The 13,123-nt window shown below is 44.8% G+C and overlaps 1 protein-coding gene across 1 annotated transcript in view; it reads right to left on the reverse strand.

Moving 5' to 3' along the window:
• Window positions 1-1,397: 1,397 nt before the first annotated feature.
• The window catches only part of polr3e (polymerase (RNA) III (DNA directed) polypeptide E), a 12,554-nt gene continuing 828 nt past the window's right edge, over window positions 1,398-13,123 (reverse strand). The window contains exons 2-21 of the mRNA XM_069724310.1: window positions 12,972-13,069; window positions 11,663-11,713; window positions 11,434-11,511; window positions 10,854-10,969; window positions 10,663-10,745; window positions 10,308-10,415; window positions 9,666-9,715; window positions 9,426-9,545; window positions 9,212-9,297; window positions 8,598-8,642; window positions 8,390-8,481; window positions 7,829-7,949; window positions 7,500-7,581; window positions 7,315-7,374; window positions 6,596-6,753; window positions 6,432-6,493; window positions 5,887-6,347; window positions 3,521-3,598; window positions 2,089-2,211; window positions 1,398-2,005 (exon numbers count right to left, since the gene is read on the reverse strand). Of these exons, the coding sequence (XP_069580411.1) occupies window positions 1,949-2,005; window positions 2,089-2,211; window positions 3,521-3,598; window positions 5,887-6,347; window positions 6,432-6,493; window positions 6,596-6,753; window positions 7,315-7,374; window positions 7,500-7,581; window positions 7,829-7,949; window positions 8,390-8,481; window positions 8,598-8,642; window positions 9,212-9,297; window positions 9,426-9,545; window positions 9,666-9,715; window positions 10,308-10,415; window positions 10,663-10,745; window positions 10,854-10,969; window positions 11,434-11,511; window positions 11,663-11,713; window positions 12,972-13,010 (2,070 nt within the window). The 5' untranslated portion in view covers window positions 13,011-13,069 and the 3' untranslated portion in view covers window positions 1,398-1,948. The remainder of the gene's footprint in view (window positions 2,006-2,088; window positions 2,212-3,520; window positions 3,599-5,886; window positions 6,348-6,431; window positions 6,494-6,595; window positions 6,754-7,314; window positions 7,375-7,499; window positions 7,582-7,828; window positions 7,950-8,389; window positions 8,482-8,597; window positions 8,643-9,211; window positions 9,298-9,425; window positions 9,546-9,665; window positions 9,716-10,307; window positions 10,416-10,662; window positions 10,746-10,853; window positions 10,970-11,433; window positions 11,512-11,662; window positions 11,714-12,971; window positions 13,070-13,123) is intronic.

The following is a 13,123-nucleotide window of genomic DNA, read 5'->3' on the forward strand; positions in this document are numbered from 1 at the left end:
AAATCTCCACAGCTGTGGAAAGAAAAATCCAAAGTTTAATTACAATTTTAAGTTTCAGCAGAAAATTTCGACGCCAAAGTTCCTGACGCAGCGGTGAAGTATGTCAGAGAAGCACAAAACTTGACAGAAAACATAATATTGCAAACAAGAACTTTGTCCCTTGTCTAAATCTTTTTAAACCATTCAAATCTTTAGGAATGAAGGTGTTTTTCTGAAGATGATACCCCTTTATATAGTTCTAAAATGAGTCTTTTCTGGTTTTAAAGCGATCTAAAGAGATTTTTGGTTGAACTCTGCATTTACACTCGTTATTTTCTCATGTCTGTATTTTAGTTTTGCACCAAACATCAACAGAGGACTTTGTCTTCACAATTTATGCAGATTTACGAGCATTAATTCAGGGACGTCCACGCAAAATGTCCCACAATAACATGTTTACTTACTCACATGGTTTCGTCGACATTGAGAGGTTCCTTTTCCGTGTCGGCACTGTGATAATGACAGACGAGCACTGCAGACAAGTTGACGTTACAGTGTTTATTGAGCAAAATAACAAAACAAATGGAAAAAAAAAAGAAAAAAGAAATTCAACTGTCATTATTTGATGATGTCGGAAACTGCAAATTTTGCCTGAAGTGCAGAACACCTTTCTCACATTTCTACAACTGAAGATCTGAACGTCTTAAAAATACTTCGGTGAAAATCAAAGCATCGTTGTTCCTGTTGTGAACGGGTGGGAGTTTTGTCCTGAATGCCTCGTGAGGCTGAGGCACTTTAGATGGAGGCTCAAGATAGCAGCAATGTGGCGATACTAAAGCGTATCCATAGCAACAACCCCCCCCCCCCCCCCACACACACACACACACACACACACACCCCATCCCACCCCACCTCTACCTCATCAACCCAGATGACGGGTCCGGCGTTTTGTGTGAGATTAAATCCCAACAGATTTTTAATTCCAAATTGCATGTTTATTTGGCTCTCGTCAAAATCAGTCACTCAAAATCGCTCTCGGAAAAAGGAAAGCCAATTTATAACTCTACATTCAGCCAAGAAACACAAACCTCAACGACCACTTTTTTTTTTTTTTTTTTTTTCTCCTCGTAGGTTTATAAGTCGGCACACATCTGACTGAATAACAGCAACGTGGAGGGAAGAAAAAAAAAATCCACGTTCGATGCAGCGGACTTCAGGTCCACGACCGCCAAACACATCAAGAGATTTCGGATCGATAATATTTCCGGTTTCGTTTCCCTTTTGTCGTCTCGATTCCCGGAGTTTGGCAAGTTCTTCAAGTGACTTCACACGTTTTGAATTTAAGCGATCCATCCTTTAAAGCTCACCGTTTCCATTTGTGTATCAAGGCCAGAATAAATAATGTACTCAGTCAGATATCTGAGACAGGTGTCAATTTAATGGATGCACAAAGAAATGAAATCTCCTACCCAGAAGGCCTTAAACGTTTGCGCTGTCCATAAAGTAAAACATGTCTCTCCCCCCCACAACATTTACAATCAGGAGTAAAATGAAAGCTTTCTTTCTTTCGCTTTCAGTAAACACCATCCTGATCTGGTAAAAGTGTCCAAACATGAGGTCGTAAATGCAAAACAAATCTACAGATAAACCGTATTTATATATATATCTTGCTATTTCTTCATTGTTTTTAAACCATCAGTCTCTGCAGCTGTCAGCACGTGGGGAGTTTCTATCCTCCCGCTGCCTCGGTGCTCACCTTCAGGTCCGATATGCTTCAGCTGAAACGAGAAAAAGCTTCTTGTTCTGATCGGAGCAGACGGCTGACATCCTTGTCCTCCAATCGCCCGCTCACAGAGCCGGGCCAGCTGCGGAGGACTGGTGGCTCTCACCTCTCGACTGCCCTCCCGCCGGACACCTGGCAGAGGATTTGATTGGCTGACGGCGGCCGCAGGGGGGCAGGCTCCCGGGGTCATGACTGAATTGTTCCCTTGAGGTACCACATGCCCGCGTGGCTGCTGCAGCACTCCTGAGAACAACGGACGACAGGTTAAGTCATTGGGAAGCAGCTGGTTAAAAGGTCGGGCGTTCGGGTCCCCGTGCCCGTCTCACCTTGAGCAGCCGGTCGACGTCGGCTTTAGGCACGTCTCCGAACTCCTGCGCCAGCCGGGCTTGTACGATGTTCCTCCGGACTCTGTAGTTCTTCGTGAACAGCTCGTACAGCAGCCGGCGGTGCTGTGAGGCGAAAACACACAAGCCGAGTCGATCAAACAATCGCTGCTGAGCATTCGTTGAATTGGAAGCTCGTGCCTCCTGCTGGTCAGCTTGGCGTCAGCCTGGCTCGGTTCGCTCAGCCAGGCCGAAGGGCGGACCGGTCGGCGACCGTATCGCATGTGGTGGTCAATGCTAATTGGTTGCAGGCCGCTCCAATAGTTTCTAAACTATCTCCCGAGGTCCACGCCCGTTATGGTGCGATGAATAATAGTGCAAGGTGAAGTTAGTGGAGCACAAACACTAGAAATGAGGGGGAACGGCTCGTTTCAGAACAGAAACCGAATCTACCAACGAGCTTCTGAAAAGCTCATGACGTAGCAGGTTTGCTTCCTTTGTGCAAAAAAGACAAAGTGTTGCCTTTCAGTCGACTCAACACGTTTAGCGTGACACCCCATAATACGCGTGTTGTACCGCTTTCCTCTCCCTCACAGAACAGAAGTTATTGTCATAACATTTCGTTTTTCTAACTTCCATCGGACCGAGGGTCTCGCACGCAGCGACCCATAAATCTACAACTTGTTTTTGTTCAGATTAAACAGGATATAATATAATAAATATAATGTAGTGAACTTTAAAAGTGCTCGTGGGGGGGGGAATTTGTTACTTTTTCACCGTTTCCAGTCTTTTAATGACAATCTTAACAGAACTTCTTTGTTTGTCTACATTGTAAGAAGTAGCAGCTCTTTTCTGTACTGAAGACCATTGCAACACAGCAGTAGACAAACCAGGAAGTTCTGTGGAAATTTCCATTAGGTCTTACGGCTTAACTAAGATAACTGGTCGTCTCATATTTAACGTACAGATGTAAAAGCAGTAATGACTCAATTATCGACAGCAATCCACGAGGAGTACAGATACGTTTTTCAACAGATCGATCTATTGTTTACCAGAAATGTTATTTCTTTAAATGTTGTACTTGTCCTTTAAATACGTAAGCAACAAAAAAAAAAAAGGAAAGACTGTATGAAGTTATCTTTAAGTTGGGGAAACTGAACAAAGGAAGTTGCGTGCAGATATTTAACCATCGTTGCCTTCAGTCTGAAATTTTACAAAAGAGGAAGAAAAAAAAAAACCACTACAACACACTTTTAACTTTAGTTGTGACAAAGAAACAGAACCGTGTGGCCGTCCTACGTTTCCGTGTTGCAGTTATGCATCTAACCAATCACAACAAGCGGCGCGTATTTTCTGAAGTTCGTGCGAGGTGGTGGCTGACTTCAGGTCTGTGGTGTTGTTTTTAGCTCTGCGTGCCTTCATATGGTGTGTTTACCTTGTCGAAGTCCTCTCCGGTCTCCCACAAGCCAAACACCTTCTGCTCATCAGCGGCTAATGGGGTCTGAGCAGGAAACTAAAGGTAGAGGGGGGAAACAGAAGCGTTACTTGACCCGGAGGTCGCAGGTTCAAATCCTTCAACCTGCTCCGAGTCTGAGCAGGGAGAAGAGCCAGGTCTGGTATAAGTATCTTTTTAGCATGCATGTTCATCAAAAGCCTTGATGGAGATGCCATTTCATGCAACAGTTGATAAATTACAGTGACGTCAGACGGTCTTTCTTTTCTCTCGGACGTCGGTTCTGCCTTTTAATTTGATCTTTTGCCCAAATGCAAAGTTAAGACAAGAACCGTCCGGGCAGAGCGGTGTCCAGAAGGTCCGACCCGGAGCATCTCAAATCAGGATTATCTCTCCAGACACAGCCCGCCGACTCGACACTGATCTATGAACTGCCAGACATCGAATGATAAATGTTTACGGTGACGTGGAGTCTGCGAGTCAGCTGATTCCAGATCTGCCCGCGTTTGAAAACAACCTCCCGGCTTAACCCCTCGCAGAGCAGTAATGAGCTTTGCTTTGAGGCTAATAATCTGTTGCATAAGAAAGATGCCGTGCAGCCATGCCCCCCACCCCCCCTCCCCCCGCGTTCACAATCCTCTACCGTCGTTGAGGATGCAGATAAGATAAGGCCCGGTCCCGGGGCAGAGCTGGTCTGAGAACTGGCGGCTTAATGAAACAACGGGATGCGACGGACCACGGCAATCCCTTTGAGAACAACGCGGCCGCTGTAATAACGTGGACTCCCAACAGGCTGCATCGGTCTATATTAAGCACCCAAACACAGAGCCAACGCACACAGGTATCAGGTGGCGCCCGCAACACGAGTGGAACCCGAGAACCAGGTTTGCATTGCTTCGCTGCACCGACTCCTTCCCGAGCAACAAAGCGCTCGCAAGCAAAACGACCGTTAGTGTCGTTATTCTGAACGAGAAAAGTGATACCCGAGGTCAAGCAGCCAGTGAGAAATCCCATTATCCAGCACCCAGAGGCTGTTTTTAACTCGACGGAGAGCAGAGGAGCAGCAGCGGCTCTTAATCCAAGAAAAAGGGAGCGCGATCGGAGCACTGCAGGTGAATCGGAGGAGCACCGAGGCCTTGCGAGCTCACCGCGAAAGATTCAAACTGAGCTCGGTGAAATAACACGACCAGCCCGCCTCGGGAGCTGCAGAAGTTTTACAACGATGTATTTCAAAGCAGCAACAGGACGACATCAACTGCAACCACCGTGACACAAAAGGAAGCTCCACTTTCTCTATGAAGGTATCATGGCTGGGACGGCGGCCCTGTCGGCTACCTCCCCGATACCGCCGGGCTTATAGCTCTACACTGAATTTTATTCTGATAACGGCCATCAGTGACAACTGACCAGTTGTAACCAAAAAGCGGCGTGTCTGGTGTATATCTGCGGGGACGTGTGCTCGTCTCACGCAGGCTGCGCGGAAGCTAAAACCTCTGGACGTGAAAATCACGTCGTTCCACGTTCGTCACACCGGCAGCGTGTCCGGGCCTCAGTCTGCAGCTGAACTGATCAATGAACGCCATTAGCACATCAGCCAACGATTACTTTAATTACTATTCAGTTAAGTGGTGCTCTTCATGTTCTGCTGCTCTGCACTTCATGTATAGGACCCGACACTGGATGTGGTCACCGTGCTGTGGGTTGCTTCTTCCTGTTGCTTTGCATAATCTGTGCGATGTCTGCCGCGTGAGAACTGTCGTCGCTTCGGTCGACATTTCTACATCCTGCTGTTTGAGCTTCTTCATCCGTCTCGTCATTGACTTGACAACATTTTCGGTAAACGACTGCAGCAAAATCCTTTCAGCTCTTAACAAATTCTTTACTCAACTGCTTGCAAATGTTTCAACAGCTCTGCCTGAGTATTTTCTCTTCCAGCTCTACCAAGTGCACATATCTTACCACACACACACCTTGAAGCATGATGTAAACGGGCCTGTTTACTGAGCAACTGTTAAGATGCAGAAACGGTTCCTTCCTGCCTCAGAGCAAAATAAACTGCAGTGCACCGTTTTGGTGCCACAAAGTCCTTCAAGCTGAATTTCCAGGTTCACATTTTACATTTATAGCAACAGTATTGACTCTCCCACACTGATGCAACAACATGCAACGTTTCATCACACTGCTGGTGTATGTGTGCGACTCAAATGGTGCTGAATAAACAACACAAACAGGACGGACTGACTCAGAACAAGGAAGGAAGGAAGGAAGGAAGGAAGGAAGGAAAAGAGGAGCTTTTACCTCCACAACCTTCTGACCAGAGAGGACTGTCTCCCTGCCTGAATACTCACAGGCACCACGATCTGTTTGCACTGGTTGAGCAGCACGGCGTCCTGCAGCATGTGGTCCGAGATGGAGTGGAGGACGTTCCGTCCCGCCGGCATGGAAGCTAGGTGGAGGTTAAAGAGCCTCTTCAGCTCGTTCAGCGTCAGCACAAAGTGCTTCCTGAAAGTCTTTATCACAAAGTCCTGCAGCTCGGGGGACGGCGTGTTGGCGGGACTCCCTCCGTTACCGTTAGTGTGATCGAAGCTGGGGGACGTGGCGCTCGGGTAACCGTTGACCGACCCGTTGGGGATGATGGAGGAGGAAGAGGAGGAGGAGGTGTCCATTGGCTCGTCTTCCCTTTCGCTTTTGATGTGGACGCTGCTTCCTGCACGTCGGACGTCCAGCTCCTTCTGTAGGGACGACTGTTTTTCGTGTGCTTGATCGTGAGCCTTCTTCAGGCGCTGCTCCCCGCTGACGTGAACGGGCTCTGGACAACAATGCACAAATGTCAGCACAATTAGGAGCCGTCCGTGCGGAGCATTTCACTTGATAACCGTAACGCAGTACCCACCAGGTTGAGAGGAATTCTTTGGCACAAAGTCTTCTTTAGAGAAATTGAACACCTTTTCCAACCTTCAAGGGAAAGGCAAACCAGTAAGGTCATTTTCAACACATTTAAATGCACTTTAATAGCCGCCGTACTCTCTCTCTCTCTCTCTCTCTCGTGTAACCTACTTGCTCTGGATGCCGAGCCACAACATGTGCTGCCGGTGGGCAACATCTGGGTGTTTCTTAATGAACTCCACATCGGTAGGCAGCAGGAACTGCCAGCCCCGGTTGACGCGAGGAGCTGCCACATGCTCCAGGAACTCCTTCACGTCCTCCGGGGGAAGCTGACGGAGGAAGGAGGCAGAAGCAGTTAGTTCCGTTTACCTGGATGAACGAAACGAGTGCAGCCCCGAGGTGTCACGAGCAAAGTGTTCACAGACTCTCCTGCTCCGATGAAGCAGCCGTGACGGGCTCTGGTGGCTCTGAGCATCTCACAACAGGTAATATTATCAAGGGGAGAATATCGCCGCGCCGACATCCGACTGCAGGCTGTGTATGTAACACACACACACACACACACACACACACACACACACACACACACACACACACACACACACACACACACACACACACACACACACCCCCGAGGGACTAATATGAAATGCAGTGAGCCTCTAAGGTAGCACACATCCTGAGACTGTGTGGCATAAATAATTATGCGCTCATGAATGTTCAGGAACAGAACTGCGGCATTTTTAAGAGACAGTTTGTATTCATACAGGCTTTTGGTTAGCCTGTCTACGTAGCTTCTCCGTGCTATTTTATTGATGTGAAGCCCTTTTAAAAAGGTGCGATACAAATGAACTTTACTCACTAAAAAAAAAAAAAAAAACTTTACTTACTTTAATAATGGATGTAACTTCCTTTCTCATCACACAGCGCTCCGAAGTGAACCTCCACATCTATGATTAAAAAAGAAAAAAAAACCAGCTGATTCACTAAGACTTTAAAACCTTCTTGAACACATAATAACACACAGTCACTGGTTTGATTATGGTGCTTAGAAAAAACTTGGGCATCAGCTCACCACAAAGTCTCTGCCACGACAGAGCACTTCAGCGGGAACACCGCTGTGAGGACTGCAGGTGTTTTTAGGATACAGAACGTCACTGTGGAAAAACAAAAACATGCATCAGCAACAGTCATTTGTCAGTCAGGTGGATTAAACATTAAAAACATCAAATTAATCTGACCCAGTCTTCTTCGCGTTGTGGTTTATTTTAAACTTTGACATGTGAAAAACTTTTACCCACATTTTAAACTAGTCTGCACTGAAGGATTGCTTACACTCATCATATATTTCATTTCAGTGCACAGGTGAATGGATTCTGTCCACAAATAGATGTTTGGTCTCACCTCTTGACGACCCAGTTCCCCTGAACCAACAGTGCCACCTGCTGGATGCAGCGCAGCACCGCGGTCGAGTCGGTGCCCGAGGCGAGGAGACCCATGAGGTTAGCGAACGGCATCACTTTGACTGAAGAAGAGGGACATGGTGAAGGAGACATGGCACATTTCCATCGAAGAGAAGAGCAGTTATGTGATGTAAATTGGCAGCAGTTCATAAAAGAGATGCAGTAAAGACATCGCAGGGAAAAGAAAAGCTTTCACAAAGACAAGCCTAAACTAAGACAGAAATATCGAACTAAAAATAAACCGCCATTTGAATCTATCCATTCACCCTGCAGCTGAGGAAGATGATGTTTTTAAACACACGACATTGTTTCTAATGACCTGGCGCCCTCATCTGCTTCAAAAAAAAAAACTGCACGTGAAATGTGGACTCGCCTGGATTCAGTTTAAATCGGCAGAAAATGAACACGTGTGACAAAAATGATTCGCATTTATAAAACCACATGTTGCAAAACTTCAATCTGACAGACATGTGAGCATTGTCTTTAACTGCGTTTGGCCTACCGTTCTTCATCAGGGTCTTGACTTGCTCTCCCAGTGGCAGAGTGCGGAGCTGAGCCATGGAGAGAACATTACTGGGGCCGACAGGCTTCACACTAACACAGATAGAGACAGAGACAGAGAGAGTCGTGTTAAAGATGCATCTCAGGGATCATCAGTTTTCACTCTTTAGATCCCAGAACATTTGCCTAGAAGAGTGAGGTACGCTTACACTTTCTCCTGTGCAAGAGGAGGCATCAGCATCGCCAAATACTCCCTGAGAGAAACCAGAGAAACAAGTCAGTGAGTTGAGGCGAACCCGTCAGCAGACAAGAATCAGGAGTTAAATAAGGAGAGGGAGAACAAGAACTCCAAAACTGCATCAGTACGAGCCATCGTGGCACAAAGTAGGGCTAACACATTGTTTAAAATTTTCATTGACAAATATTTATAATACAAGGAAATAGCAATTAACATTATATTGTAGTACAAGCCCAATCACAATTTAATAAAACAAGGTGCGTTTAAAATAATGCTAAACAAACAATAATAGACAAAATAATGCTGATCAGGCGATTACGCAATAATTGTGACAAAATTCTCACAAACATCTCCAACAATGACAACTCAAGGAGTCATCAAACCTTCATCTGATCCACATGAGGAAGGCTCTGTGATTTCATGCTGCAGCTAAATGTCTGATTGATCATTTAAAGTGAACGGCTATGAAGAACCAGGGTAAACACAGTTATCAAAACTGAAATAAGCAGTAGAGACTCTAACTGAGAAACGATCTACACTTCCAGTCCAGCTCATTTAGTAAAAATGATTTTTGTTGCTACTTACTTTGGAGTTTTGACCAGTTCGGTGTTCTCCGAGGCGTCCGCTGACTGGCAGTACAGATACTGTCTTTCATGCTCCGAGTGCCCGTCCTGAAATTATTAAACAGGACAAACACAAAACGTTTCATGACACCAGTGTTGAACCAGCACGCGACGACATATCTGCCACTAAACCAGACATATTCAGCGGTGGACATGGTGAGGAGTGCTCCCTCTACCTTGACACCGTGGTACTGCAGGTGGACCCAGGGCTCCTCCGCCTGCTTCTTCTGGAGGAACTCGTACGACTGAATCCTCCTCTGCCGGGCTTGCTCCGACTCGGGGCGAGCAAACCTCACCTGGAGGGGAACACGTGTAGAGGAAGTTTGAGATGTGATGGGTTAGCATGGGTACATAAAACCAGCGTGAGTATGAGCTTGTTTGTGTGTGTGTGTGTGTGTGTGTACGCAGGTCTTTACCGTAATGGCCTTGACCTCCTCCTCGGCTTCATCCTGGGAGGAGTCTCCGCCTGCAGGCATGAAACTTGGGTCATTTAACAGTCATCAAACATGATTGTACTGCATTCATTTTAAATACACACAATAAAAGAGAGAATAAAAAAATTAAAAGTGTCCAAACATTAATGCCAAGTCCACCAATTATTTTCTTGATTATTCAATTCTTTGTTTTAGTACTAAAATGCCAGAATTTTCTTTTTTTTTTTTAAATGTCTCCAGTCTTGAAGATGACTTTCTAATAATGACAGATACTGGATTTTTGGACATCAGTGCATTGAAATTATTTTAATTTCAGACAACGTATACACGTATAAAACTTTCATTAGTTATCTGAAGAACATTCAAAATCCCCAAAACATTCAGTTTATGACGACACACAACAGACAAAAGCAGCAAATTCTCACATTCAAGAACCTGGAAACAAAAAATTTTGGCCCTTTTGCTTAAAGAATTTCTTAAATCAATCATCAAAATAAATGTTCTACCAATTAATTAATTAACCAATCAATGTAGTTTAAAAAAAGAACAAAAAAGGCATCTCTTAGATCCTGAGGTTGGATGTTGGCATAATGAAATTTTAAAAAGCAGGAGAAGCAGACGCACCTTCATTGGCGGCCTCCCTCTCTCTGGTTTTGTTGTCAGCCCTATCCAGGTAGGAGAAGCTGGGCCTCATCTGAAGGATTCCCGTCAGAGGTGTGACGTGAAGCTCGCCTGTTTACATCAGTAATCAAACAATCACGGGCCATGAATCAGCATCTGGTTGTGGATTCATGTTCGTTTGTCGTGACGTCGCTCTTATCGACATATCAGGTCGTCCACGTTAAAACACCCAGTTAAGTGACACTAAAAGATCAAATCAGGGACTCTGAACACACAAGTGACCTTTTGAGTGTTTACGTTAACAGGTCAGACAAACCAAAACCCGAGTGTGGAGCTACAGCGGATAATCAGGTCAGACCTTTACGAAACACAGCCGCCGCGTATCTGGAGGTGTTGGTGGTGGCCTGGATGGAGGAGAACGTCTGTTTGTCCATAATTTTTCTGGAGAACGAAAAGCAAACAAAAGTACACTCAAACCAGTGACCTCACTGTTTAATTGTGCAGCTTCGTCATCAAGTAAAAACAAACGAATCGAGGCGACAGACGTACGTTGAGTAGGTGTTGGTTTCGTCGTAAGCCGTGCCGTCCACGTTCAGAGCGATTTGCTCGCCCTTGCTGCGACAGTAGTTTGGACTCATTGTGTCCATGGCCATTTCCAGCTCCACCTGTGGAACGAGCGACAAACACTTTTTAAACTAATAAAACACCAGAGTTCACTTCATCAGCAGCAGCGTTGACAGAGAAAATTCAACAAACAACCTCTTTTTCATGACCAAAAAAAAAAAAAAAAACATAAAAATCTTCAAGAAAAGAAAGGCAGATACACAAATAACAAGTCGCATTCAGTGACCAGAAGCATCTGTTGAATCTCACACGGCAGCTCCCAATTAATACAAGTTTTCCTTTAATACCTGTAACCACGGTAACCACACACAAAGATGGCAACAGCTGCAGCCTCAAACTGCTTAGAAGGCGTGAAAATTAAAAGTGCTAAAACTAAAATGTCTAACTAACAGAAACCGCGTGGCTAAAAATCGACCGAAACGCATTTTTAATCGAAAGTCTAAAACTAGATCAACACCAGGAGCTGAAATGAACACGGATAAAAGATCAAAAGGAGCCTGTTTACCCTTTGCTGCTTGGGTTTGATCTTTGCCGCTAAGTGGTTCACGTCATCGTAGGTCATAGTGGCTGGTCGGACGGGGTACTGCATCAGAGAGAGAGAAAACAAAAAAACAATTAAGGCGATTATTGAGTGACACATTAAAACGCCAATTCCACGACAGACGATTTAAAGAAACTGCTCAGAGACGCAGTCGTACTCATCAGCACGCGGGTTCCACAACGGAAAAGCTCACCTGGAAAAGATACAGCTTGTCTGCCAGGCTTTTGGCGAGGTACACATCAATCTAAAAAAAAACAAAAAAAAAACAAGCAGAAACATCGATCAAAGTAATTCTCCGATTACAAAAACGGGCGTGAAGAACCAGAAGATCTTCTCATTCGAGCAGCCTTTTCTTCAAAGTTATTGCACAATTATAAATGTTAAATCTCAGATTCTTTTTATCATATTTTTAGCACAACAATGAAAAAAAAGAAAGCTCTTACATAATTAACTGGAGATAACCTGAGCTGAAGAATAAAACTGTCAAAAAGTCCTTTATATTAGTAGATAACATGTTACTACGTGGTTTATTACATAGATACCACAAACCCAGGAATATTAAAGATGTTGAATGCTTTTATATAATTGATTTTTTTTTCCTATATGAGAAGCTCTACTGGTTTTCTGCCAAAACTAACACACAAAAACAAATTTAAAGGACAAAGCTGTCAATAATTTCGATATTGTAACAAGAGTTACGTACATATGTAAACGACAGCACTGACGGAAATGAAATGAATGCAAATAAAATGAGGGCATAATGCAGGATTAGGATACTGGCCTACACCTGTAAAAATAATTAATTATTCATAGTCTTGGAGGCACTTTTTGCCCTTCGAGCACAGGATGGAAAACCTTAAAAACCTGACAGTGGGCACCCTAACAGCCTTAAATGTTGCATTACTTTGGACTACTTTCATCCAACGGTGAGGTAGTGAGTATTTCTGGGTCAAAATGTGTGATGAAAGCACACCGTGTGTGTTTTAGGATAATAATTTTCTTATCGTCTGTTGTCTCTCCATTCAGTTCCTTCGCTCGCGTAGTTTCTCTTCTTTCTTCTGCAGATGTCCCGTCATGGAGCTGCATGTCTCGGCCCTGCGATCGTCGTCTCCAACCAACAGTTCTTCTCTTGTATCTCTATGCTGTCCTTTTCTCTCTCTGCTCTCCTCTCACCCGCCCACCTCTGAGCCCGGTTCTGTCGGGAGGTTTCTTCCTGTTAAGAGGGAGTTTTTCCTTCCTTTTGTTGGGAGGTTTTTTTCTCCCATAAAGAGGAGTTGTTTTTTTTTACCTCCTGGCTTTATGTGGGAATTGTTGAATTTCTCTGTATAATATTGTAACGTCTTGCCGTGAAATAACCTCTGTTGTGATTTGGCGCCACATAAATAAAGTTGAATTGAATTAATGGAGGTGTACGGTACAGACTGTTAAAAGTATAATGCACTTCATCAACATCAGGATGGATCCACCGTGTATGACTTGTTAAATTAGGTTTATGGACGTACCTCCTCTATAATTGGGTCATCGTCGTCCCCGCTGGCCATATTGATGTGATGAGACAACACAGGAGAGGAGGAGCGGCAGCAGATCTCAGGGATCCAACCTGCAAACCAAAGACACACAAGGAGTTACAAGGAGTTTTGAAATGTCCCTTTAA

Source organism: Brachyistius frenatus, unplaced genomic scaffold (assembly GCF_029030835.1).
Source record: "Brachyistius frenatus isolate BFR_SWC_R1_liver_20210118 unplaced genomic scaffold, ASM2903083v1 Contig_370, whole genome shotgun sequence".
Lineage (NCBI taxonomy): Eukaryota > Metazoa > Chordata > Actinopteri > Embiotocidae > Brachyistius > Brachyistius frenatus.